Source organism: Girardinichthys multiradiatus, chromosome 2, assembly GCF_021462225.1.
Source record: "Girardinichthys multiradiatus isolate DD_20200921_A chromosome 2, DD_fGirMul_XY1, whole genome shotgun sequence".
Lineage (NCBI taxonomy): Eukaryota > Metazoa > Chordata > Actinopteri > Cyprinodontiformes > Goodeidae > Girardinichthys > Girardinichthys multiradiatus.
The window spans coordinates 29439380-29466649 of NC_061795.1; the positions used below are offsets into that span (position 1 = coordinate 29439380).

The window sequence follows — 27270 nt, forward strand, 5'->3', positions numbered from 1 at the left end:
TTGCAGAAACTGTAAGGTTTGTTTTATTAGTATTTTTCTGGCTGGATGGCTATATTTCGCTTGGTTACACACAAAGCATCTACATTTAGAAAACTGTTATTGTCTCTCTAGTTGCAGTGTTTGGACACACAGTCGCATGTAGTTACGGACTGGACAGTGTGGTGGTTGCGTGTGCCGTTGGCACACAGGACGGGCACGCTGAGAGGTTCTGTCTTCAAAGCAGCACAACACACACAGTCCTGCTCTACAGCAGCGCTCTGCAGGGAGTACATAGATTTGCTGCGACATTTGCCCTGCAAGACAGACAGACAGACAGACAGACAGACAGACAGACAGACAGACAGACAGACAGACAGACAGACAGACAGACAGACAGACAGACAGACAGACAGACAGACAGAAAAACAGGTTTGACTCATACATAAGCACTGAACAGGTGGGATGATGATGAAAAAAATGTAACTTTAAAGGCCAAACAAAGGGCAAAATGTTAAATCTGTCTATGCTGTCTCACCTCACAGTAGTGCAGCTCAATCTGTTGCTCTGATTGGCAGTCATCCACTTTAATGTAGTTGAGCATTCCCGCCGTCCTGCGGCACTCCGGCTCAGTACCTGTACACATGTATTTGTTTAAAAAAAAAAATCTGATCATTCAAATTATTTTCTTAATATGACTCCAGTCTTGAAAATGAATCACTTACAAGTCTCACAGCAGGTTTTTCCAATTCGGCTAATTTTGCCCTGTTAAAAACACCACACAAAAGAAACATCTAAATGTAACTTTGTGTTAAGAAAAGAGGAGCAATTTTGTGAATACAGTGAAAGGCCAGGAGGTTGTACCTCTTGATCTAGGCAGGCTTTACGGTTAAAAGGAGGGCAGGTGGTCACTTTGGTCTCCAGGACAAGGTCTCCCCTGCTGTTCACACCACAAGTATACATGTAACAGCCATCCTCAAGGGTTGAGTTGACCTGATAAGTAGACCACATATGCATATAAGAATAGGTGTTTTGATTTTGCTGCCCTGTGCCTCTTCAGGTCCTTTCTTTTCATCAAACCCCCTACTTGTTGCCTACACCTTTAAAGATGTCTTATTTCTTTAATTTATCTAAAGAATGAATAAGAAGAAAGGAGGCTTGTGGGTGGAGCCACAGTGTCACGAAAATAGTATTTGTCCCTCTATATTTCTTGGTTTTTAGTATTTTTGTCAGAGGTAAAGTTTTCAGATCATCAAACAAATCTTCATATCAGACAAAGAAAACCACAGTAAACACAAAAAGCAGTTGTCAAATGATGATTTAATTTGTTAGGGTAATAGGCTGCTCAAACCAAAATAGTCCTGTTTAAAATGTAATTGCCTCTTCAACCAAATAAGTGCTTGTGCCACCCATGGTGGCCCACTCTTTTTTGCAGTATTGTTTTATTTCACCCATATTGGAGTTTTTTTGATCATGAACAGCTTGTTTAGAAATGCCGCAACATCTCAGGTGGACTTAAGTCCGAACCTTGACTAGGCCATTCCAAAACCTTCCAAAGGTTTTGGATCATTGCATTGTCCTGCTGCATAACACAAACACGCTACAGTTTTAGGGTCACAAACTGATGGCCGGACATTCTACCCTCTGGATTTTTTACTAAAATGCAGAAATTATGGCTCCACCAATTACTACAAGTTGTCTTTGGTCAAGCAAAAGTTAACCAATAAACAGGCTGTGGAATATTTATAGGGGTTGCAGTGCTACTTTTAGCTGCACTATGTTTTTGGTAGAAGTTGTAAAACTGATGCAAACAGCAGCTAATGAGGAGGAGTGAACCTCTAGGAGTCTGTAGATGTTATTTACATAAAGAGCACTGCTGTGTATGGCAGAGGAAACGCACACAACAAACGGTCCAGGAAAGATCAAGAGCTCTGGGTATGAAAATTTCAGACAGCATATTGGAAACATCATTACAATCATGTCTCTTTCATTCTTCTCTTTAGGTTGTATTTTACAAGTGTGAGTGACAAAAAAGTGGGAAAAAAATGGAATTGAAAATGTGCTTAAGAGAAAATTGTGATTTTTTAATACAGACATCTATATCCAAACAATTAATTTTTTATTATATGCTATGTAGGCAACAACTCTATATTTTCTGTACAGTACCCACTTGCACACTGGTGAGTTTTCCATCTGGCGTCTGTATGAAGCAGGCAGTGGCAACACAGCGACCACAGCAACTGTCTCCCTCCTTCTGCACTGTGTATCCCTTAGAAAAAATACAGGTGACTTTTAATTGTTAGCTTTTATATAGAAAGACATCACATGGCCATTAACGTAAATTTAAAAAACAGACAGATTTCTCTGAATTATTTCCTACCAACAGATAATTATCTGAGTGAATCATAAAAACAATGTTCATGGCAGCCTCTGTTCAATGATGAGCAGACAGGAAATGTAGTCAGAGCCTAAGAGCACTTATAGATTCTTATAAAAACGATGCACGTTTCAGTTTATTAATAAGTTATGGAGAGGATGGGAAAGGGTGAGGGCCAATATGGAAAATGATGAAGTAAGGAGTTACCCGGGGGCATGATGGACAGCTGGTTCGCTTGCACAATAGTTTGTATTTATTCACTGCTCCGTTCTCCACTGTGCACTCACAGTGTGTGCACACATCCACCATCACTCTCTCGCCTGCCTGCATAAAGACACATACAGCATTTAAAACCTGAATACAGAAAGCAATATTCACATTTTATTGCTGTGCAGAGCTCAGTGCTGATTTATGGATGACTTACCCCTATCACAGTGTGATTGAGAACACAGACATCCATCGACACTGTCGAGAAAAGAGCAGAAACACATTTTAGTTCAATTGACCCTCTAAAATTAACAAGGAGTCTGAGTAACCTAACATGCCCTTTAAAAGCTATTTAAAAGGTCAAATCAGGATAACTTGCTTTAAGATCTCAGCAATGTAACAAAGACATCTGCTGGACACAGTGAGCAACTGCAATTCAAAGTGGAAATAGGGTTTTGGCAAGCTTCAGTTTAAGACTTTTTAAGTCCTGAAGATCATTAACATTTACATTTTTGACATTCATGAATTACAATAAAAAACTTGAGTTAACTCAGTCACTTGAAAATTCTGTTATACAGACAATGAAGAAGTCCTTTTTTAGTTACTTTAATGCTATATATATATAATTATATATATATATGTACATATAATAAATTAGCTGTGATTCTTTTGTGTCACACAGAACTGATTATTGCCTGGGCTTAAATAAGTTAAAAACTAACACATTTAAGAGATAAGAAACGGCGTAACTGACATCTATCAGTCTACAGAAGGTTACAAAGGCCTTGTCTAAGGCTTAAGGGCTACAGAAAACCAAAGTGAGACCCACTATCCACAAATGGAGAAAGCAGGGAACAGTGGTGAACCAGCCCACAAAAATTACTCCCAAGAGTACATCAACAACTTTTCCAGAAGATGACAAAAGCACCGCAGGCCTCACTTGTCTCAGTTAAGATCAGCAATCTTGGTTTAAATGTTAGACAGAGATTGGGAAAAAAATGGCTTCCATGGAAAACTTCCAAGGCCAAAAACACACACAAAGTCCAATTTGCCTTTGCCTAATATTGGGGAAATATTTTGTGCACTGATAAGACAAACGTAGCCAGGTATACGTCCCGTTACATGAGTAGTAAAACCAACACAGCATAAAAAAGAACATTACAGTCAGTCAAACATGGTGGTTGTAGTGTGATGGTCTGGGGCTGCTTTGCTGCTTCAAGACCTGGACAACCTGACATATCTGATAATAGTATGAATTCAGGTTTTATCAGAAAATCCTGAAGAGAATGTCTGTCTTCGAGTCATGACCTTAAACTCAAGCACACTTGGGTTATGGCCAGGATAGTGATCCAAAGCACACCGGCAAGTCCATCTCTGAATTGCTTAAAAACAAAAAAAATTAAGGCTTTGTAGTGTCCTTGTCAAAGTTCGGATTTAAATCGTGTTAAGAAACTGTGAAGTGGCTCTAAACTGGCTGTTCAAGATTTAACACCCTCCAATGTGGCTGATTTTAAAATAATACTACAAAGAAGAGTCTGTTACATTCTACATGAATGTTAGTCATTGCCAGTTATTGCAATTGCTTCAGTGCAGAAGCGGTTGCCGAGATTTGTACAAGAAGTTCATATTTAAGGGGCATTTGCTTTTTCACTGCACTGTAATTTAAGACCTGAAAACATGAGTTTCCAAAGAGTTCTTAAGGGCTTAATTTGGGACAAATAAATGTAAGACTTTTAAGACCCCACAGAAATTCTGTTTTAAACAATAGAGCAAGATGAGTCATACATTTACAGTTTTATAGATTATCGATGTTCTAACTCATGTTTTCTGCTGATATTTTCCTGTTTCGATAAAGGTGTGTGTGTGTGTGTGTGTGTGTGTGTGTGTGTGTGTGTGTGTGTGTTTACCGCAGTGGCAGCGGGGGCAGCAGTCTTGAGTGTCACAGCGAAGCTCACTTCCCAGCGGGCAGTTTGGAGTCTCCATACTGGCACAGCTCACATTTGTTGTGGAGATAAACACCTCGTCTTTCACTTTCTTACACTCATGTTCGACACATTTATCATGTGCGGACAGCCACTTCTCTCCCACCTAATGATAGAGACAGAGAAAGTGAATTAAGCCATGGGTGCTTTTTTGCAGGAAGACAAAGAAGAAACAATTCAAAAAAGTACTTAAAAAGCTACATTTCTTGTAAACGCATACCTGTCTGAGCTTTCCTCCAGTGAGCACATCCCCTCGCATCTCTTCCTCAGTCTCTAGACAGCTGATTGGTGTACATTCTCCACAGCAATTCCCTTTTCTTTGAGTATATGTTGAGCCCTGAAATTTGTGTTAAACATATGTGAGAAAATATTAATTAACTGTGCAAATGTTCACCGTTAGTGTTGCCTCACCAGAGGACAGTTCCGTTCGCAGACAGGTGGGTTACACTGGGCAACATGGAGTGATGTGCTTCTGTCCTGCAGCTCTGTGCATCGACACTTCTCGCATCCATCCTCCCACTCGCTGCCCACTGGGTGAACCACTCCACCAACCACACACACCTGGAGACACAGATTTGTCACACAGGAAATGAGTCTTCCAGCACATGCAGACGTTCTGCATTCAGGACACTCACCTGATCAGGCTGGCAGAGGGTTTCTGTGCAGCCGCAGTCGTTGGTAAAGAACGACGTGATAAACCCAATGGGGCAGGTGTGGGTGGAGTTCTGGCAGTTACATGTACATTCAAAGAAATCACAGCACTTTGTCTTTTTCACAGACATATGGCGGTGGGCTGGACATTTAGGGTGGGCTTGCTGGGAACACTCTTCCTTTTTGCACACTAGGTCAGAAAAATAGGAGGAGTAGCATATAAGACACCACAAGAGTCATCTGTTTTATGCTTGTGTGTACCATAAGAGAGACCATTAGCCTACCACATTCGTGAACAGGCTGGCATTCGCCAGGGTTTTTCAGCACCACAGTCTCACCATCCTCACAGCGGGGGACATCAGGCAGATCACAGCCCACCAGATTACACACTGAGGTCACAAGGTGAGAGTCGGGTCAGCAGTAAATAAGTAGTAGAAAATTAAGAGTGGAAGTAAAAATCTATTAACTCTTCCCTTCCTTATCCAGACCTGGGAAACACTCCAGCCTATTTCTCTACTTCTCCACACTGTGTAGGAACCCCGTAGTTAATTATGCTGATATTTGTATTCATTATTTAAAAAAAACAAGCAGTTATAATGATTTGTTATCAAAGCATCAATTAGTATTTCTTTTATGATTAATTATTCATTAAACTTTAATCAGTCTGTGTTTTCCAAAATTGTCTTAACTCTTTATTCACTTCACACTTTGAGAATCAAGAAGAGTTTGATCTTTTTGGGAATCCATTCTGTGTTCAAGAATTAGTCTGCTCTACATCTCTAGTTTGTTAAGGCTACTGTAACATCCCAAACTGAAATAAAAACACTTTAATGCTATTATTATATACATAAATATATTTATACATACCACATTCATACTCTGGGCAGCACTTGGATTCCTTCTTCTCCTGCAGAATCTCGCAGGGTCCACACACTGGAGCTAAACACACGTCCAGATAACCAATTATAAAAACTGACAGTAGTTTTGTGGCCGATGAAGCAAGTGAAAGTAAAGTAAATAAAAACCTTTGATGTCATTGCAGGGTCTGACTGTGCAGTTGATGCGTTGTTGGTCCAAACACATGCAAATCAAACATGGATTGTCATCTGGTACCCAACTCTGCATATACTGTTCAAACAAAGGCAAAGAATGTTTCCTTTCCATTTACAAATAAACACCAGAGGGCAGCAGGGTCACACGTTTGTTGCACTGCACTACCCCATGATTCAGGGCTGCAAAATGTTAGAAAAAGATACAGTTACAATATCGTTGATGAATATTCCGATCATTATATTGTGTACAGTTAACCAACATTTTTGTCAGTACTCTTATTCTTGTCTTTCTTCTCAATGTCTCCACCACTCTCCTTGAAGCTTAGGGCACGAAAGGCAGCAAAAAAGTCCATGCAACTGGGCAATTATATTCTCTGTAACTTGAGTTTGAGCAGGCCTTTACAATTCTAATATTGCACACATTCAAACTGTAAAGCTATACTATAATATTGTAAAATTGTTTTATTTTTTCGGGGCTTTCATTTATTTCGTTCTGCTGCATGTCTTACCTCATGTGTGTGTCCCTGTTGATCCACACACTGTCCACATGACTCAGGGGAGACGCATCTTCCATGATACAAAACCATCCCTCCAGTGCAGAAACAGCCTTCAGTAGGTGTTTCCATACATGATGACACGTTACGCCCAGTAACCGACCAGTCGCCTGGCAATGCCTGTATGCTGCCACAGTCCTCCACGCACCCTGTCCGACATGCATCATATTCCATGGAGTTTGGACAATGCAGAGCTGCACCACAGGACATGAGAAAGTTAGGATCCAGACGCTCCATGAGTTAAGATGTTTGTAATCAACTGAAGGATATGCACAGTGACTTACGGCACAGATGGGGGCTCCTCCAGTCCACACACACACCCCTTTGTCTACAGAGTCGTGCATAGGCCGATATCAACTCACAAACATCTGATTCGTCACACGCTTGCTCCTCGCACTTGACAAGGAAAACCTGGACAGCAATATAGGCGTGGCATTTTTCAAACACCTCAGTTCGCAGGGCCTGACATCCCATTGCCACTCCAGACATGCACACTGCCTTCCGTTTGGGCAAACACACACCACCATCTGGGACCACAGTCCAGTCTGAGATGAAGGCCGGCTGGTCGGTGGTTGTGTCGCCATTACGCAAAGACAGGACATTAACCTTCTCCTCCCCACATGCACCTGTGAGAAAGGTATAGAGAACACAGCTCAAAATAAAAACGGCTAAAGCAAAAAGGGCCACGAAGACACACTTTTCGCTTCCGATCGTTTGTATAAAGCTGTAATCAAACAGCTCGCGGGTTCTGTTACCGCAGAGTCCAGCAGTGTGCCCACTGGTTTCCGAGCTGAGCAATGTGATGGTAAACTCATTGCTCTGAGGGGTAAAAGTCAAAACGTAGCCTTGATCTGATTTCAGCTGCAGCATCACTCCTCCGTAGCGCACCACCTCCAGGCCAGCATATCGCCAAGGCAAGGCAAGCTCTTCTCGATCAATCACGGCCTGTTTGGGGAGAGAGCAAATAAAAGCTATTGTAGAAAGTTTAAACTTTTTGCTAAATTACAACTAAAAACTATTTGAACCACATGTAATTTAAAGTGATTTACCAACACAGTAGCAAAGAATTGTGAAGTGGAAAACAATTATGCAGGATATTAAATGTCTTTTTTTACAAATCTGAAAAGTGTGGTATGAATTTGAATTGCAGCCTTCTTTACTCTGACACCCCAAATAAAATGCTTTGCAGCAACGGCCTTCAGAGGTCACCCTCTAGTAAATACTGTAGAGCCCGCCGGTGTGTAAATTAATCTGTATAAAATCTACGGTTCTGTGAGGGCCCTTTGAGGACCCTTTGAGGACCAAGGAATATAACAAAAAGGTCAGGGACAAAGTTGTATAGACGTTTAAAACAGAGTTAGTTAATAAAAACAAAATCCCAAGCTTTGAACATATCACTGTTCATTCCAAAAAGGAAAGTGCTAAATTGACAAGACATGGTCATCCGGCTAAGCTGATTGGGCAATGTAAGCATTCATCAGAGAAGTAGTAAAGAGGCCTATGGTAACTCTGAAGGAGTTGTGGAGATCTACAGGTGTTGGACAATGAAACTGCAACACCTGGTTTTAGACCACAATCATTTATTAGTATGGTGTAGGGCCTCCTTTTGCGGCCAATACAGCTTCAATTCGTCTTGGGAATGACATATACAAGTTCTGCACAGTGGTCAGAGGGATTTTAAGCTATTCTTCTTGCAGGATAGTGGCCAGGTCACTACGTGATATTGGTGGAGGAAAACGTTTCCTGACTCGCTCCTCCAAAACACCCCAAAGTGGCTCAATAATATTTAGATGTGGTGACTGTGCAGGCCATGGGAGATGTTCAACTTCACTTTCATGTTCATCAAACCAATCTTTCACCAGTCTTGCTGTGTGTATTGGTGCATTGTCATCCTGATACACGGCACCGCCTTCAGGATACAATGTTTGAACCATTGGATGCACATGGACCTCAAGAATGGTTCGGTAGTCCTTGGCAGTGACGCGCCCATCTAGCACAAGTATTGGGCCAAGGGAATGCCATGATATGGCAGCCCAAACCATCACTGATCCACCCCCATGCTTCACTCTGGGCATGCAACAGTCTGGGTGGTACGCTTCTTTGGGGCTTCTCCACACCGTAACTCTGCCGGATGTGGGGAAAACAGTAAAGGTGGACTCATCAGAGAACAGTACATGTTTCACATTGTCCACAGCCCAAGACTTGCGCTCCTTGCACCATTGAAACCAACATTTGGCATTGGCATAAGTGACCAAAGGTTTGGCTATAGCAGCCCAGCCGTGTATATTGACCCTGTGGAGCTCCCGACGGACAGTTCTGGTGGAAACAGGAGAGTTGAGGTGCACATTTAATTCTGCTGTGATTTGGGCAGCCGTGCTTTTATGTTTTTTGGATACAATCCGGGTTAGCACCCGGACATCCCTTTCAGACAGCTTCCTCTTGCGTCCACAGTTAATCCTGTTGGATGTGGTTCATCCTTCTTGGTGGTATGCTGACATTACCCTGGATACCGTGGCTCTTGATACATCACAAAGACTTGCTGTCTTGGTCACAGATGCGCCAGCAAGACGTGCACCAACAAATTGTCCTCTTTTGAACTCTGGTATGTCATCCATAATGTTGTGTGCATTTCAATATTTTGAGCAAAACTGTGCTCTTACCCTGCTAATTGAACCTTCACACTCTGCTTTTATTGGTGCAATGTGCAATCAATCAAGACTGGCTACCAGGCTGGTCCAATTTAGCCATGAAACCTCCCACACTAAAATGACAGGTGTTTCAGTTTATTGTCCAACCCCTGTACATCTTCATGTGGAATCATCTGTTCCGGAGATGATTGGTTATTTTTAAAAGAAATTACGAGAAGCTCAGTTTGTAGTTTGCAAGAAGTCAAGCAGGGGACACAGCAAACATGTGGAAATAGGTACTATGGTCAGATTAGACCTAAACTGAACCTTTTGGCCACATGCAATATGCTTTGAGTGGCAAAAAACTACGATTTCAGCCTGAGCACACCATTCCCACTGTGAGACATGGTGGTGGCAGCAAGATGATGTGGGGATGCTTCTCTTCAGAAGGGACAGTTATCCTGGTCATGTATAAAGGAAAGACAGGGAGGGCTCATGTTGAATGCAATGTATTTATTTTCACCCACTACCCAATTATGTTTCTATGTGTTGAGAATACACATAAATCCTCATAAAATGAATCAAAGTTTGCTGTTGTAACATGAAAAAACATGTGGAAAAAAAAAAGTTGCTGTATCTAGCTGTGACTACCTATTTCAAACACATATACGGATTACCGTAATGTCATCCTTCAGCAACAGCGTGTATGGTCCATGGGTCACCTCCATGGCTGTCATGCAGATCTGGCTGTATTTTGCTGAGTCTTGACATGGCCCAGTGTGAAGCTTGACCTCTGAGCCTTCTCTGTTGCCTTTACTGACCATAAGAAGTGTGTAGGAGCACAGTCCCTCTCCATCCAGCCTAAGAGGCAGTTCATCGAACCTCACAACATGGTTGGTGGAGCTGCCCATACACATGCCTGCCAACACACACAAGGCAAAAAGGGAGGGAGGAGCCAGAAACAAGGTAAATTACTGGCCTGCGATGCTTGCCCCTATTATTAACTATTAGCAGGTGGAAGTTAATTATTGCGCATACAAGGACATTCCCAGCGGCAGCCGCAGGCCTCCTCCACTCTGACAGGGAGCATGTTGTTTCTGCATGCCGGCGGCTCCAGTCTGTCACAGCTGATTTTGTGATTCTGAACCGTCACTGCTCCACTGGGATGGCACAAGAGAGAGTGGCAGCCATCATCCAGCAGCCATGTTTCACCAGGCTGCAACAAACAGACAACGAATTACAGAAATTTTAATTGTAAATTGACTTTAAAGTAATCGGGCAATATTACAAACCGTTCTCTCATTTCCTTTATCATCAACACACACTCCTGGTGGACCGGCTAAAAAAAAGCAAAGCACACATTTTATTACTGTACTCATCTATCATTGTAGTCTAAAATATGGGCTTATTTTCCACTAAGAGGATAAAAGTGCTCATGTTTAGCAGTCACCTCTGCAGATTCTCTCTGCGTAGCTGTTGTCCAGGGTTAAAAACATTCGTAACTGGTCCATGTTGTTTAGATGTAGAGTATTGTCTTGGTTGCCGTAGTGACCTAGCTCACTAAGCTCATTACTGTCATAGTTCGGTCCGACCCCAATGGGGAACACCGACACACCTGAGGGAACAAACTCTTAACAGTGAGACTTTGTCACATCAGGAAGATTTTAACAGTTTTTAATAGTAGCCAGGTTACCTGCTGCCAGGGCCTCATTAGCTGCCTCTTTAACATTATCAGTTGATTTTTCTGTCACCACCACCACCACTACCTTGGGGACACCCACTCTTCCACCGCTGATAGATGAGATGGACGCCTGCACAGCAAATCGTACGGCTGAACCTGAAGATGGAAGGAACAGTGAGTGTAGATCTAGCTTGACTTCTGTGCTGGTTAGTTTAGAGTTCACTACCTAAAGCAGGAGCTCCAGTGGTCCTCCTTGGGATGCTCTCCACCAGCTTCAGAAGACCTGACTTGCTTTGATGATTGTTCCACATGAACTCAGCTGTGTTTGTGTCTCCGTACTGAAATAGGCTCACCTGAGTGCCAGCCGGCCCTGTGAACATAAAAACACAATTAGATATCTACATAGGTACACTTTTTTTTTTTTGCTTAGGCACAGTACAGTTTGTGCTAAGGGCTAAAGGTTTCATTTAAATTAGAAAAGATTCAATGATAATAAAAAAAGAAATGAGAGAAATAACCCAATACTAGAATTTAGACTTACAATTTGAAGTGATAAAAAAAGTAAATAAATGAAATAACAGCATGATTATATTTTGTGTGTGTGGAGATGTTTGATCTTATAGCAATTTAGCTTTTCGGGTCTAAAGAGGGAGAGAAAAAGATCTTGTAATCTCTGAAGTTGCCAAAAATAGACAAGGAAAATTTCAAGATCACAGCGGTGAGCCAGCAACAGCAAGGCAGGTAGATCACATGGGAGGCCGTGACTAATAGGACCATCACTTGGGACGACGTGGAGAACACGCAATGCGAGACTAAGCTTCCAGATTAGGGCCACCTATGACACCTTAAACACCGGGTACAGAAGCACCGAAGAGCCATGGCACCTGTGAAGCTCCCCAAACCTAAACTTGAAGCACATCTCCTCTGTCTCAGGGCACATTCAGGTGCCATGCCAGTTTTTTTTTTTTTTTTACAAAGCACTTTAAAAATAGCAAATACTAAACAAAGTGCTGAACAACAAGAATGATTAAAATAAATAAAAATGGTGGCGGCATGACAGGGTCGTGCACAAGTTAGCAGAGATCCTGAAGGCCCGCACAGAGGTCCCCTGGAGGTCCCATGAGAAGAACAAATAGAGGCCGCATACGAGCGAAATAAGGACAAGGATACGGACATCTCAGCAATGTGCTCACAATCTGGATGGACAGCATTCACATTTCCAGTGGAAGTTAGATGTAGAGGCTTCATCAGGGAACCTGTACAGCAGCTCCTGAAAACCCTTAGAATCAGAGGCCCAATTAGGAAGCAAGCTCCCCATGACCTTGCTGAGGAGGCCCAGCAAGGGAGATGGCTTTGGCTCCAAAGAAAGGACAAGGCGTGGGGAAAAGAAGGGTTCTAGGCAGGCTGCAAGGAACAGTAGGGAGACAGCTCTACCGTGGCTCCTCCATCTTGAGAGGTTCGGGGATAATAGAGCAAAACATTGATGAAGGGTTGTCCCCCGGCTGATGACCCTGCAGCCGCACAGTGGCACTGTCAGAGGTGTGACAGGCAGATATGCCAAGCAGGTATCACCACCTGTGCTTTTACCAAATTATTAAATAAGGTGGAAAAATGAAATTGCATGATGATGAGTATTACATAAGTACATAATAATAGTAATAAAAATACATAATAATTATATAAAACATTTTGGGTGTCATTTCTTTAAAAAAAAAAAACTCCTAATAATATGATCACAAGACATAGCTGACCATAAATAAATAACTGGAGAAATGTATATTTATAAAATGTGTAATCTTTCTTTAAATCTGACTGAAAAACTAAATATACAGAAGAAAACAGTGTAAGAAAGTAAGATTGAGTAATTGTATATTTATCATTGTATGACATTCTGGAAGCACACAACCCTTCATAATTTTTCAACTGTTGTCAAATGACAACAAATCTTTACACAAATAATTTATTAATTCAAATACAATTTGATTAATAAAACATCAGTATTCAAAGGTATAGTAATAACTTTAAGCTTTAATATCTCTAACCCTTCTAAACCTTAGGTAAATGTAATCAAACTTTTTAAACTGTCTCTACAGAAGGCAAACTTATTGATAGCAGATTGTAATAATGTCATTATAACAACACAGTTACCTTTGCACCATTTGCAGGGTGTCACACCTACCTATATCAGCATTACTAATGAAAGTTTTCACAAATGTCTTCATGTCCTCGAACTGTTCTCCGGCCTTTAACAGGAACATAACATCAACAGGTTTCTTGCATGGCACTGTGTGAAGACATTTTGATATTACTATGGCTTATGGACTGCTATTGGACAGAAACATGAAAATTAGACAGTTTATGTAACAACCTGTTAGTGGCAGAGTGGAGTGAGTTGGGATGATGAGGGGTGGCAGCGTAGGATAGCGGGGCCTGACTGTGGTCTGTGTGATATTAACAACACGATGGACCAGGGATGTCAGATGGTTACAGTCCTCCACCATCATTGGACGCTGAGGATGGCTAAATTGTACCAAGTCTGTTTCATGCACCTTTGGTCCAACACCAATTGGATACACTCGTGTTTGGGTGCTTGTAGTTGGTGGACGTGTTACTGTATCAGTAGGGGGATTTTCAGTCACAAGAAAAACGAGCTGAGGAGGGGTGGGGCCTTGAGGAGGATGGCTTGCAGTCATTTCCTGAAGAGTCATAGTGACGGCCTCTCCGGTGTTTGTTTTGCTTCCCCCTCTCCAACGAATCTCTCGCAGTCTTTGCAGGAGGTGGTCTCTCTGCTGCCTCAGCTCCCAGCGATTGATCTCCACAGTGACTGTTACAGAGTATTGGATCACAGTGATGCGGATAAACTCTTCCTCTTCTGTCAGCTGAGAGATGACTTCCTCCACGAAGATAAGAGACTTGTTAAAGTTGGCCTCACCAACAGCATCAGAGCCTTCTATGATGAATGTCACTTCTGTGGCTGGAGGGTGGTACGGTGGTACTGTGGTGACGAGAGAAAGGCCAGAGGGTGGAGTGGATGCAGGAGTGCTGGGTAGAAGTCTTGGTTTTGTTTCCACATAAGTAGCTGGGGAAGTGATAGGTGAGACCTTGCGGGCTCTACCTGGTGTAGGTTTTAATCCTGGAGGTTTCGGCACCTCAGGCTCCATCCCTAAGGTGCAAAGGTAATCTGTAACTTCCAAAAGACGATCAGGCAGCTCCCCTGTACTGCTCAGCACGTAGGCCCTGTTATCCGGGTTTGCCTTGGTGATGTCATTAATCTGCCCCATGTTGACACCAGGACCGAGCGCCACTGTTAAGGTGGTGATGGCCTTCTTACGCAGCATCTTCACCATGGCACGGACAGGACGAGGGTTACCACTGGCGGTCAGGATAATGGCTACACGACCAGCATGCTCACGCTTGTTCTTGTCATAGATGTTGATGGCAAGATACTTGACAGCTTCATCCAAGAAGCCAGCATGTCCCCCAGTGTAATGAAGGTCATGCAAAATCTTCTTAAACAGCCTTTTCTGAACCTGCAGGTAATAAAAAGCATAAGGAACAAAGCAATAAGTCAACCAGGTCCGAAGCTTTATCGATACCTTGAGCTTCTCCACAGATGCATTGTGTATTACATTTTTATTATTCAGATTCATCTCAATAAATTGGAATATTTGTGAAAAGTATTTCAGTAAGTAAATTAAAAAAGTGAAATTCCTATATAATATACTGTAGATTAATTAAACAAAGTGATTTCAATTGCTTATTTGCATTCATTTTAGTATTTCCTAGATAATTAGAATATAGTATAAGAGGTAAAAACAAGATTTTTATTCTTGAATGTCATCATACTAAGAAGTATATCCATGCACTGTTAAGCATATGCCCTCATACATGGTTGGGTGTCTTTGTGCATGAATTACTGCAGCAGGGCATGGAGACAATCAGCCTGTGGTTTTTATGAGGTATTTAGAGAAGTCCAGTTTACTTTAATAGCAATCTTGAGCTAGTTGACAACACTCCATAGATTCTCTGTGGGGTTTAGGTCATGACCTTCGGTAGTGCTAAAACAAGGTATTTGGTGGTTAATCTTTTAAAGAGCTAAGGAATCAGTAACACACAATGGGAGGCAATAGCAGAAAGATAGCTAAAAGGTTTTATGCTATTAAGATCTTATCTATTCACACATTAAAAGGTTGCCCTGTCGTGGACTGGCGACCTGTCCAGGGTGTACCCTGCCTCCCGCCCGTAGGCTGCTGGAGATAGGCACCAGCTTCCCCGCGACCCACTATGGAAAAAGCGGTATAGAACATGACTGACTGACATTGAGAGGTTAAACTACCTAAACTAAATGTTGAGATGGTCAGTCTGCTTTGACTTCAGCTACTTTAGCAGTCTTTCAGTTTCAGCATTTGATACAATATGTTAATACAGCTTTTTTCATTTCTAAAGACAAACTGATTAAGTTGTTTAGGTCTCACATTATCATAATCTCCTACAGTACCTGCAGATCATATGTTTTAACTCCAGAGTGGTAAAGCAGCACTGTGGCTCTAGTGTGAGCCGAGCCCATACGGAAACGTTCGACCACTCGAAATATAAACTCCTTGCTAGCCAGAAATTCATCTTCAGTCAGCGCTTGTGAACCATCCAGTAAGAAAGCCAGATCCATTGCACGATCACACATGCCCGCGGGCATCAGGGTGGTAAAAGGTAGCGTGGTGAAAGTGCCGTAACTTGGTGTTGGTGTGGGAGTGGAAAACATGCTGAGGGAGGTACAATCTTCACAGCTGGGGGTGTTGTTCTCACAGTGGCTTTTGTAAGAGAAAAATACATTGGCTTTAAATCTGATTACATGTGGGTTCAATTTAAAAAATCAAATATACTTGCTATTCTGAGCATTACCAAATCTTGCAGTGGATTGGGTCGTTGTGGTTCAGGATGACCTTGTTCCCGTGGGATATCTTCTGACCCTCATGGATACATACCTGACAGTGAGAAGGATCTACGCATCGCATATCCACCTCATCCAGAAGTTGACCTTAACAGATTAAGTTTAAAATTACACTAATCCACACCATTTCTATATTTCTTTGAAAATGCATCCACTTTAGTCTAAACTGTCATATATTTGCATGCAATCAATTTTCTGTCCTGTCTTGACACCTGGTGGGCAGAAAGCATGACATCCTTCCACACACGTCAGTGAACAGTGGAGGGGATCAGGGTGCTGGCAAGTGACTGGACAGGCAGGTCCGCAGGTGTTATACCTCCACTGGCACAACTCCTCCCCAGTACCTGGGATCTTAGGGTTCAGCTCTTCACAGCTCATAGCTAGGGTTTAGTGAAAGTTAAACAAATTCATTTTAGTGACATTGGCAAAATATAGGATTCTAAATTTGATATTCAAGCTTAAAGAGAATGAAAACTTCGATATCTATTTTTGACAGATGAAGTCTACAAAAAACCCCACAAAATCTGTTACTTATACAGATGCAGTTATGCCAACAAGGACAGCAAAAATGAAAAGCAGTGAAACAAAAGCATAACAAAAAAGATTAGAGGTGAATAAAAGTGTTTCAATTCAGCTTACAAAATCTTTTGACATCTTCTATTAGAAACTTCATTTTAATCCTAAAATCAGTTCAGCTTGACCACTCACGGCAAAGATCATTGGATCTCCACATGACAGACACATCCTTCTCCGAGCAAGCCTGCGCGTAAGCCGCAATGACATCACAGAAACATGAACAATCACCCACTGATGAACACGAGCATGCTGCCTCCACACACATCTCTACATATGGCTCTGCATCCACCTGAAGACCACAGAATAAACGTTAGAGGGAGGAAGAGTGAATGGGCATTTTTGGAGCTATCAGTTTTATATACCTGGCTCTTGCATTCTTCGAAGAGGGGACCAGTAATCACACGACATGATTGCTCCACTGTAACCAACTTTGCAATGTTGTCACTGCAAGGAGCTGGCACCTGGACATCCAGAAAGACAAACATCAGCAACATGAATTGCTTGGTTTATGTATTAAATTTCTTGCAGGTTTGCAACACAACAGTAGGTAATTTAAGAAGTTTAGTATGCTCATTTGCATACCAGGGGATTTAAATGGATTGTAAATCATTTAGTTATCAACATATAGACTGTGCATGTACAGAAAGATTCTAAGACCCTTCGATATTACCTCATTTACATCAGCACAGCTGGGAATGACCTTCCAGGAGTTGCCGAAGTGTGAGGCGTCCACCTCCAGCTGGTTGTTGCTGCTCATCAAATCATTGTTGACATTCCCGTCAAAGTTCCCACACAGACCGCAAAGACGACCCTTCACATGATGAAGTAGTCGTAACAAAGAGAATATATGTTGTTTGAATAAGTGTGAATAAATCAATTAAAACTGGTATTAGACTAAAGCAGTACCCTGTAGGAAGCTGAGATATGAACAAGGAGGCGAGTCCCTCTGTCCCAGCTGATGGAGATGTGTTTCCCCAACATGATAGTGTAAAACTGACCAGATCTGACAATCTCCACCTGGGAATTCTGCAGTACAGGCCTCTTCATCTTCACCTAGATGGATGCATATAAGACACTCAGAGGTCATGTTTGAAGTTTTTTTGGTTAGGATATTCTGCAAGGGCTGGAGTATATTAGAAAATAAGTAAATAATAAATTTTCAGAAATAAATGTAATGAAATGTAACCTAAAAGTTTAATCTAATAAGGTGGGTATGTATGTGGTGGTTTTGGAAAGCACACTGTATGGTTTGTGTGTTTGCATGTGCAATACCATACAAAATTGTTCTTATCAGTTTTACATATTTTACATCTCACATTGAAAAAACACACAATTAAAAGTATTTTACTGGGATTTTTTATGATAGACTAACATAAAGTGACACATTATCGTGTAGAGAAAATAAAAGGGTACATTTGGTACAGGCCGTGCAAAGAGAGTATCAATCAGAGAAATAACCAAGAGACTAATATTAACACTGGTGGGGAGATCTGTTAACAAGACAAGTATTACCTTTGCACTCCACAAAGACTGCCTTTATGGAAGAGTGGCAAGAAAAAAGAAATTTGCTGAAACAAAGTCTTAAGAAGGGGACCGATACCAGTCTGTGGCCTTGTTGCTAGGGACCATTGATGTAAGGGACAGAGCCAACTTCTGGAAGAAGGCGCTCTGGTCAGATGAAATCAAAATTGAACTTAAAGGCTTACTTGCAAAATGCAGTATGTGCCTGGAAACTAGCAGATCACCCTAAACACACCATCTGCACAGTGAAACACGGTGGCAGCATCATTGGTTGCTTTTCTAAGTGACTAAAGAGAGACCCTACTGTGGGATGATTTAGTATAGCAATGTCAAGCTCAAGTTCAGGAGGTGGGGTCCAACACATAACTCCTCAACATGCACTTAAGTTTTTTAAAGTCCTGTTTGTGGTTTTACAAAGTATTGACATAATGGCCCTTAATGCAAATGTACACAGCACTTTTCAGATTTTCATTTGTAAACCTGAAATCTCAATGAAGTACATTAAAGTTTGTGGTTGCAATGCTATAAAATGTGAAAACGTTTATGGGCTCTAAATACTTTTGCAAGGCACTGTGTGACAATACCCATCAATATTGTCAACAAAAAAAAAAGAAAATATTTTTGGTTTGTATCATATTTCAAAGAAGTTTGTTTTCAGTTTATTTTCCAAATTACAGTTAATAACACCCTAAATGAAGCTTAATGCATGTGAGTTCACTTAATTATGTTGGTGACATCTGCTTGTATGTTACCTCTCCATCCTGCATTACAATCATGCCACCCTGGTAGAAGATTGTGACAGTTTTTGCACAGCGATGCCCTACAATTCCACATGCCTCATTTTCCACCAGCACTCTGAAGGAGCCTTCTTCTGCGTTACACATATCCTTTTCATAAGATGAGTAGAGAAAACATGCTATTCAATACAAATTTACTCAGTACCAGTTTACACTGCAATCTGGACTGGGACTCTCTATAGATCTTTTTTATTTCATACCTGGACCAGGACATACTGGCATAGGCCAGGGAAGGAGTACTTGAGCCCATCAAATGTGATGTAATGCCCCTCCCCCACAGTGCGGCACACACCATCACACAGTTTCTGTGTGCAGAGCCACTTCCTGTTTTCACACACACTGCAAAACAGAAAAGAAACATGTTACGCAAATCTGGTATAGGTTTTCCTTTTTATATGCAAACCATCGTTTTACCAGGTGTTGCAGTCAACGGTGATGCTCTGTCCTGCTGCGTACGGCCTGTTGTTATGGTAACAGGGACACTGCTCTGGTGTGATGCAGTCTCTGCGGTGGCGTACCTGAAATCGATCCACCAATCAATCTCATTGCTCAATTTCAAGTGTTTAACGGACAAAAAGCAAACACACCACTTACTGTGCCTTGTGGACAGAGGCAGCCAGGGATGCAGGCAAGACTGACACATGGCAGGTCCAGATTCTGGCAGGTCCTGGCACACTCCAGCCCCTTTTCACCCGAATTACACTCTGCATGAACAAGGGGTGGAGGGCACTGGGCTGACCGTCGCTCTGTGAACAAGTGTTATTTAGACTTAATAAATGGGGGATCATACTCAGATGTATTCAAATTTTCTGCATCATGAGGAAAAATAAAGAAGTGAAGCCAGAAAACATGTTGACTGAGAAGGAAATGCATGAATGTAAATTGCAAAAACAGATACATTTCAGGACTACACCTCTGGATGGGACTAAGTCATCATCATAGAAAAGGTCAGAAAGAAACGATGTTATCTCTGTGGAGCTGCAACGCATAGCACCGTTCTCGCAGTAGCTACAGGGACAAATAGAAAAGCCAATGACAATGATGCATTAAAGCCTGCATCTTTTCAGACCATTTTCTGCATATGTCGGTGGAGTCATACCAAATGCTGTTGTGATCTGCATAGACGTCACTAGGCTGATACAGCTGTCCATCGTGCAGGCAGGAGCATATGTCAGCAGTCACACATTCTCCAGAGGTGCTCAGGTACTTCCCGGCAGGACAGAAACATCCCTCCTCACACACCCTCTCCCCCTCACAACCAGGCTCAGCACCAGAGAGAGAGCGGCAAGTTCGCTCACATGTACTCCCACAGGCCTCATATACCTGGCCTCCACGGCACTCCATCTCTGAGAACATCACATCAAAGTAAAATGTATCATAAATTCTCAGTTATGTTTTTTACAGTCTCTCTAATATAACAGTTGTACAGGGCTATATACACAGACAGAACTTATATGTTACAAGCTTTATTTTTATGAAGATGTACGCTCATGTTTAGCTAACCTTAGCATTTTTGAATGTTCATAGAGCAAACAAGGGCATGCAACTCGAACTGACTTTATTTCAAATATGAAGAATCAATTAGTTTTTTTTGTTGTTGTTTGACTTCATTTTAAATATTGTTACAATGAAATCAAACACAGTTATTGTTAACACATATTGTGTCAGAGATTGAGGTTGTTAATTAATGAAAAATGGATCAAACTGCAGTCTCAGCTGTTAGAGCATTTGACTGCAAATATGTTTGTTTTTTTTAAAAAAATGAGTGAAATAGTGCGAGATGAAAATATAATTTGTGGTTGTGTGACTTTTAAGAATTGAAGAAGAGAAAAGCAACAGATGAAAAGATATAAAAACCCAGTTTACAAGTGGTGATATGTATCTTTCTGACAAAGAGGCTACTATATAATAGTTTGCGTTCCAAAACTGATGCAAAACCAGTATTAAATGTGTATTCTCAAAATGATATAAAATGTTTCTATTAGATGTATGTTTGAATCTCAGCTATAACTGAGTTCAAAATGAAAGTTACCACAGAGTGAAGGGGATCTCCAGTTGAGCAGCACTCCTCTTGCAGAGCAGGCAGCTGCATAAGCAGACAGAGCTGAGCAAAGGCATTCCTCGCCGTTTCCACAAGCACACACATCATACCGACAAAACCGCTGGAACGGAGCGGGATTCACCAGAAAATGGCACGGGACGAACACGTCTGACATGATCACCGCACACTTCTCTTCTGCGAAACGCACTGAAAGAGGTAGATAAACATATGTTGATATTTACTATTTTCAATATAATAGGACTCAACAGGTGTGCAGATGGTACCTCTTTTGGGATTTGTTGCACATGGATCAGTGTCATGCTTGTGAGTGGATTCACAATCTCCGTTGATCCTCCAGGCCTGCCCAAAAGCCTGGGAACTCGCTTCGACAAGCCCAGAACTAGACAAGAAGTCATCACCTTGATTCCCATTGTAGTTCCCACAGAGACCACAGGTCTGCCCAGCCCATCGTGGTCCCAGCTGGGAAAGGTTTACAGGATTTATTACTATTGCCTGCTTTGCACTTTATATCAGTATAATCCCCAAAACCATACATATTCCAACCTTTAGAAGAACGCGACCCTGACCGTCCCAGTCCAGACGGAGGTCAACACCGAACTTTACCCAAACAGAAGACTGAGCTGATCTCGCAATATGCAGCTGGCCTGTAAGATTTCATACATAAGAAGGTGTATATGTTAATTCAAAATAAGTTTAATTTTAATTAGAAAAAAGAGTAAACAGAGATTTGGTGGGCAATTCAATTTTATAGTATTTAAAAGTTCAAGTACAGTTTTTCTAGTATGTGTTGAGCTAGATTTAAATGTGAGTACATAGTAAAAACAATTGTCTATACAGTGCTGTGAAAAAATTATTGCTCTGTATATATTTCTTCTGTTTTTACTTTTTTGTTATACTTGCATGTCTCAAATCATCCAACAATTTTTAACATTAGTAGAAGATAACCAAAATTACTCCAGGGGCACCCATTCATAAAGTCACAATAGAAACACAAACATCATCTACAGCTTTACAGGTTTCACTTCAATCAGTTAAAGTCACTATTCCTGATTCACCAATAAGAAAGACATTAGGCATACAATCGCATCTTCGAAAGAGCTCAGAGGCAAAAACACAGCTTTTTAAAAAGAACACAAAGAAAAGTCTCACATTTACCAAAAACATCTTACTGTTAAAACAATTTTACAAAGAGTGGGCCACAATTCCTCCACAGTGATATAACAGACTCATTCTTTGTCTGCTATTAATTTGTTTGATAATCTGAAACATTTCAGTGTGACAAAAAAAGTAAAAACAAAAGAAATCTGTAAGGTGGCAAATACTTTTTCACAGCACGGAACACTATAATTTACTTTGATTGATTTTGAATTGCAGCTCTCCACCCATATGCTAAAAATACACACCGTGATTCATTGGAGTCTGGATGTCCATATTGTTGACAGACACAACTCCTCCATGCTTCAGCTTCACTGTCATGTTCTCCAGAGAGGGCAGACTGAATGTCACTGAGCGTGTGCACACAGCATCCTGATTGTCTGCACACTAGGACATTAACACAGCCAAAAAAGCTTTCAAACTATTCAACCTTGTTTTTATCAAGCAAATTTTGCGGGACAGCTAAACATATGAAATAAAAAGCATCAAAAAATGAATTACCTGTACGTTCTCAATTATGACAGAAAACTCGTTATTTGTGCAGTCCTTCGCCAAGAGATACTGACAGTGGCCAGTGAAGGTGAAAAAGTTGTTGTCAAAAGTCTTGAAGTGAGACTGGCCAACAACTAAGCACTCACCTACACACAAACAAAGGAGATATAACGCACAAAATGATGATGTCAACAACATGAATGAATGTGATGCTGGACACGTGTCTCACCAGGGCAGCCTTCATTGGTGCATTCCCAGGACCCGTGGCGACACACACTTCAGTAGCAGAGGAAATATTTGTAAGCGAGCTCATTATGATTCTTATCTGTTTGTGTACTTTGCATATTTGAGCATGCTTATTGCTTCTTACCATGTATTACAGTCCTGAGAGATGGTGGATCCTGGAGGGAAATGTCGTCCCATGTGTGTGCAGGAACACTGAGATACCTCCACACAGCGATTCCCATCCAAAACCTTTCCAGCTGAAACACATGCACATGTCATGTCACTGCTGGCAGCACTACAACAGAGGCAAGAGTTATATTTAGTGGTGAGAGCTTACTGGGGCATGTGCAGCCATCCACACATTCCTCCTTACAGACCTCCTGTATGTTTAGACTATGGCAGGTTGTAGAACATGGCTTGGTGCATTCACTGTACTGCATGCCAATTGGACACTTGGGAACTTCAAAACACATAGCAAATTTTACTTCACAGTCTTTTGTATTGTTTTTTTTTTTTTTAGATTAAACAAACTTACAGCACTGGCTCTCCTCCACCCAGCCATGCAGAAGTATCTCATGAGCACGGCATGTGCGAGCATACTCCAGCAGAAAAGGACAGGAGCAGTCTTCTGCATTTTTCTGGTCACAGTGACAGGCCTCCGCCTGACACAGTGACAGGAACGCATCGGGAGAAATCAGGTGGGAGCAGTGAAGAAACACACTAGAGCTCTGCAGCATGCTGCAGCTGGACAAAACCTGCACAAATAGACACGTGCAAGCAAAATGACTTCACATGTTGTCTTTAGACATTCCTTTTAAATCAAGATTTAAAACAAGAATAACTTTAACAAACTGTTCATGTTAGTGTTAATTGTCTGTTACCGCTTCGGTCTCTTTTGTGCTGTTACAGGATTGGGTGGGATCTGAGACACGTCGACAAGCCTGGTCAGCTCCCTTCACAGCCCAGGAGTTTGCAAAATCATAACTGTCCTCTGTTAGGAATCCTGAAAGCACACAAACGTGCACACTGACAGACATAAGAGTTGACAGATTTTCTCCTTAATCTCATCCTACCACCATGTCTTTGCTTGCTTTTACTATGTTATCTTTTCCTGTACTCAGTCGCTACTCTTCCTGTTGCTGACTGCTGGTGACTCAAATCATTTCCTAAATTCCAGTCGTATTGAACTCTCCTTTGTTCAGCTCCAAACTCCAAACAAAATAAAGGTGACTCCCAATTAAATACAACATTAATAAAAATGTGCTTATGTCAGTAATTCAGTTTTAAAGTAAAACTCATATAATATATAGATTCATTACACATAGAGTGACATTTTTCATGTATTTATTTCTGTTAATTTTGCTGTTTTTGATTTACAGCTTATGAAAACAAATTTAGCTTCTCAGAAAATTAATATATTACATAAAATGACTGAGATGCACCTCCAAAGTATTTCTTTTATGCACCTACCTTCCTGAGCAGTATATTCGTCAGCTGGGACTGCATTGAAGTTGCCGCAGAGGCCGCAGGTGCGATTGGAGTGGCGTTTGGTCAGAGTCAGGGCAATGTTGGCAGCATTATCAATGGTGACAGAGAAGCCAAACTCTACACTCCAGAGTTTAAAAAACCCAAGCTCTGAACCGGCAAACACAGTATGAGACGCGTACGGAAGGGAAGATCTGTAAATAGAAAGATGAAGAAGAAGCTGATATTTCTGTCATTATCAGTGCCTTAATTGATGATTTTTGCCTTTTTAAAAAAAATCATTTTAGCACCTTTTTCCCCCTTCTGAAAGCTGTCCATCTACAGACAGGTGCAACTCGAACACATCAGCCAGAAACAATGTGATCCCTGTTCTTTTGCCATTTTGAAAGTCACCTAGGGATCCAAAGCAAATGTTTACATCAGTGATACAGCTAGATCTGCATAAAAAAACACTGGGATTTAACTGCTAACGATGAGGGACACTAACATAAAAAATCTATATTTGTCTTCTCATATTCCGTACCATACCAATATAAGACTATGTATAAATTAGACCACATAGAATAAACATTAGACTTCACTATTTGTCTCTTAAATGAATTATTTTTTTCTGTGACTCACCCAGCAATGTGAAGGATTGATGGTTACAGTCCCCAGCCAGAAGGTAGCTGCAGTCTCCAGGAAACTCGTATATAACCCCATCAAAGGTGTGAATATGATGTCGTCCGAAAAGACTGCATCGCCCAGTGATGCCTGCCACACAAGCTGAACACAACAAAAACCAAATGAGTGAAAAATAAAAATGTGAAAGATTTAATACATGGTTTTATAGAAAGTGACTGTTGGGAGAAATGTGAAACTGTGGGATATGACACCCACCTGTAAGCTGCAGGAAAACAAAAATTTCTCGCAGAATCCTCTTCATGCGTACCTGAAATAAACACATAAATTTTAGCCTCACCATTATTTGCTTTATAGCTATCCTCTTATGCATAATAAACGTGGAATACTCTGTTTGATTAAAAAGTCCTTCCACAGTTCTCCAAACTGTTTTTAGTCTTACCTCCATCACTTCAGATGCCAGAAAGGAAGAAAACAAACAGAACACTTAGGAAATCCACATCTAGACCTTACATATTCGAGAAGTACTGTGATGGTCCAGAACTGCTTTGGTGAGCACATAAAAATCTGCAGCTACGGTAGAAGCTCTCTTTTATAGCTCAGACTGCACCCCCACCCAGCTCTTGAGGGGTTTCCTTGAAGGGCACTCCCCTCAGCAGGTTATGTCCAGAAGGAATATCATTCTGTCCACAACATGGTGCCTGCAGACTGACACTATCAAACACAACTCAGCAGGACAATGCCAGGATATGCCCACTGATCACCAGTCTGAGTGATTAGTCCACACATAACGTATTTGTACCAGCGCCAACCCAAACAAATCCAGTGGAAAACACTCTCACCAGAGATATCTCACGCAATAACACTGTCTGTGTTGCCCCATGCACGGACACCTGACGTGGTTGCACCAAAATCCCACACACACATACTGAGAACCAGTGCTGATAAACGCTCTCAGCTCAAAACCCTGGTCTGGAATTCAGACAAAGAAGGATAAACTAGGAATATATAGATCTGTCACAATGTCGCAGATGTAAACAAATACAGTTATTTGATTGCTAAACCATCTGTTTTATATGCACATTTATCTATGAGTACCAGCTTAAAATCCTTATTTTAGATATTGCATTAAATATTCTGGAGAGATAAAATTGTACCATCATCTGTCTGTTTTTACATCAGTTTAATGTATTTTCTCTTACTAGTTGCACCGTCTTCGCTTACTGTGTTTCCTTCCTCCAGCACTTTAGTTATTATGGCGTACCTTACAAAATTCACTGATGTTGACATAAGCTTCATGCTATCTGGGCATTTAATTGATTTGAACAACTAATGCTTGACTGATTATAAAACAGAAAGAAATGACAGGAAGGGTGTGTACAAACCTAAAATATGCAATAACATATTGGTAACATTGCAAAAAGCAACAGATTTTCTAATATGTGACTAGTCTCTTTTAGATATAAAAAAAAAACAGGACTCATGTTTCTATAGTAGGAAGTGTGGTACTGGCATAGTGGGTTTTGTTCTACCATGCCCTTCACATTATAAAATAATACAATAAACCCATTTTTTTATATTAGTCCCATAATCTCACGCTAAATTAATTTCAAATCAACCCTTTTATTTGAGCACATACACTGCTCAAAAAAATAAAGGGAACACTTAAACAACACAATATAACTCCAAGTAAATCAAACCTCTGAGAAATCAAACTGTCCACTTAGGAAGCGACACTGATTGACAATCAATTTCACATGTCGTGCAAATGAAATAGACAACAGGGGGAAATCTTTGGCAATTAGCAAGACACACTCAATAAAGGAATGGTTCTGCAGGTGGGACCACAGATTTCTTCTCAGTACCTATGCTTTCTGGCTGAGGATTTGGTCACTTTTGAATGTTGGTGGTGCTTTCACACTCGTGGTAGCATGAGACGGACTCTACAACCCACACAAGTGGCTCAGGTAGTGCAGCTCATCCAGGATGCCACATCAATGCAAGCTGTGGCAAGGTTTGCTGTGTCTGTCAGCGTAGTGTCCAGAGCCTGGAGGCGCTAGCAGGAGACAGGCCAGTACACCAGGAGACGTGGAGGAGGCCGTAGGAGGGCAACAACCCAGCAGCAGGACCCCTACCTCCACCTTTGTGCAAGGAGGAACAGGAGGAGCACTGCCAGAGCCCTGCAAAATGACCTCCAGCAGGCCACAAATGTGCATGTGTCTGCACAAACGGTTAGAAGCCGACTCCATGAAGATGGTATGAGGGCCCGACGTCCACAAAT

The 27270-nt window shown here is 41.4% G+C and overlaps 1 protein-coding gene and 1 long non-coding RNA gene across 3 annotated transcripts; one reads left to right on the plus strand and one right to left on the minus strand.

Moving 5' to 3' along the window:
• On the minus strand, positions 1-25511 carry vwf (von Willebrand factor). Its single transcript, XM_047381449.1, has 53 exons — positions 25432-25511; positions 25248-25299; positions 24990-25133; positions 24659-24761; positions 24354-24562; positions 23765-23886; positions 23419-23638; positions 23221-23343; positions 23029-23140; positions 22888-22934; positions 22668-22804; positions 22415-22553; positions 21555-21655; positions 21275-21470; positions 20982-21197; positions 20049-20295; positions 19863-19957; positions 19544-19695; positions 19364-19467; positions 19150-19288; positions 18905-19039; positions 17538-17684; positions 17302-17442; positions 16994-17092; positions 16764-16920; positions 16268-16435; positions 16007-16142; positions 15606-15915; positions 13476-14637; positions 13287-13391; positions 11334-11477; positions 11120-11263; positions 10877-11041; positions 10719-10765; positions 10465-10642; positions 10104-10345; positions 7555-7744; positions 7084-7425; positions 6755-6993; positions 6219-6321; positions 6061-6132; positions 5478-5582; positions 5178-5383; positions 4954-5103; positions 4763-4879; positions 4468-4648; positions 2778-2818; positions 2561-2677; positions 2147-2245; positions 841-969; positions 702-741; positions 515-612; positions 1-293 (listed from the first exon to the last, which is right to left on the minus strand). The coding sequence occupies exons 1-53, from the start codon at positions 25435-25437 to the stop codon at positions 108-110; spliced, it is 8559 nt and encodes a 2852-aa protein (XP_047237405.1). The 5' UTR covers positions 25438-25511; the 3' UTR covers positions 1-107.
• LOC124877863 lies at positions 21081-25322 on the plus strand. 2 transcript variants are annotated; one of them, XR_007040617.1, is made up of 7 exons: positions 21081-21206; positions 22891-22957; positions 23041-23208; positions 23404-23581; positions 23793-23827; positions 24005-24109; positions 24994-25322. It is a non-coding gene; the product is annotated as an uncharacterized LOC124877863 (long non-coding RNA). The 2 variants fall into 2 exon arrangements; XR_007040616.1 differs by lacking the exons at positions 24005-24109; positions 24994-25322 and having other exon boundaries at positions 23793-23932.
• Positions 25512-27270: the final 1759 nt, after the last annotated feature.

What these genes read in the sequence shown, in the direction of transcription:
- vwf (XM_047381449.1), bottom strand. An exon ending in GGTGGAGGAGAGCCAGTGCT is followed by an intron (nt 23,344 to 23,418) that starts GTAAGTTTGTTT and finishes TGTGTTTTGAAG; the next exon opens with TTCCCAAGTGTCCAATTGGC. An exon ending in CTGCCCCCGCTGCCACTGCG is followed by an intron (nt 2,819 to 4,467) that starts GTAAACACACAC and finishes TTTTCTCGACAG; the next exon opens with TGTCGATGGATGTCTGTGTT.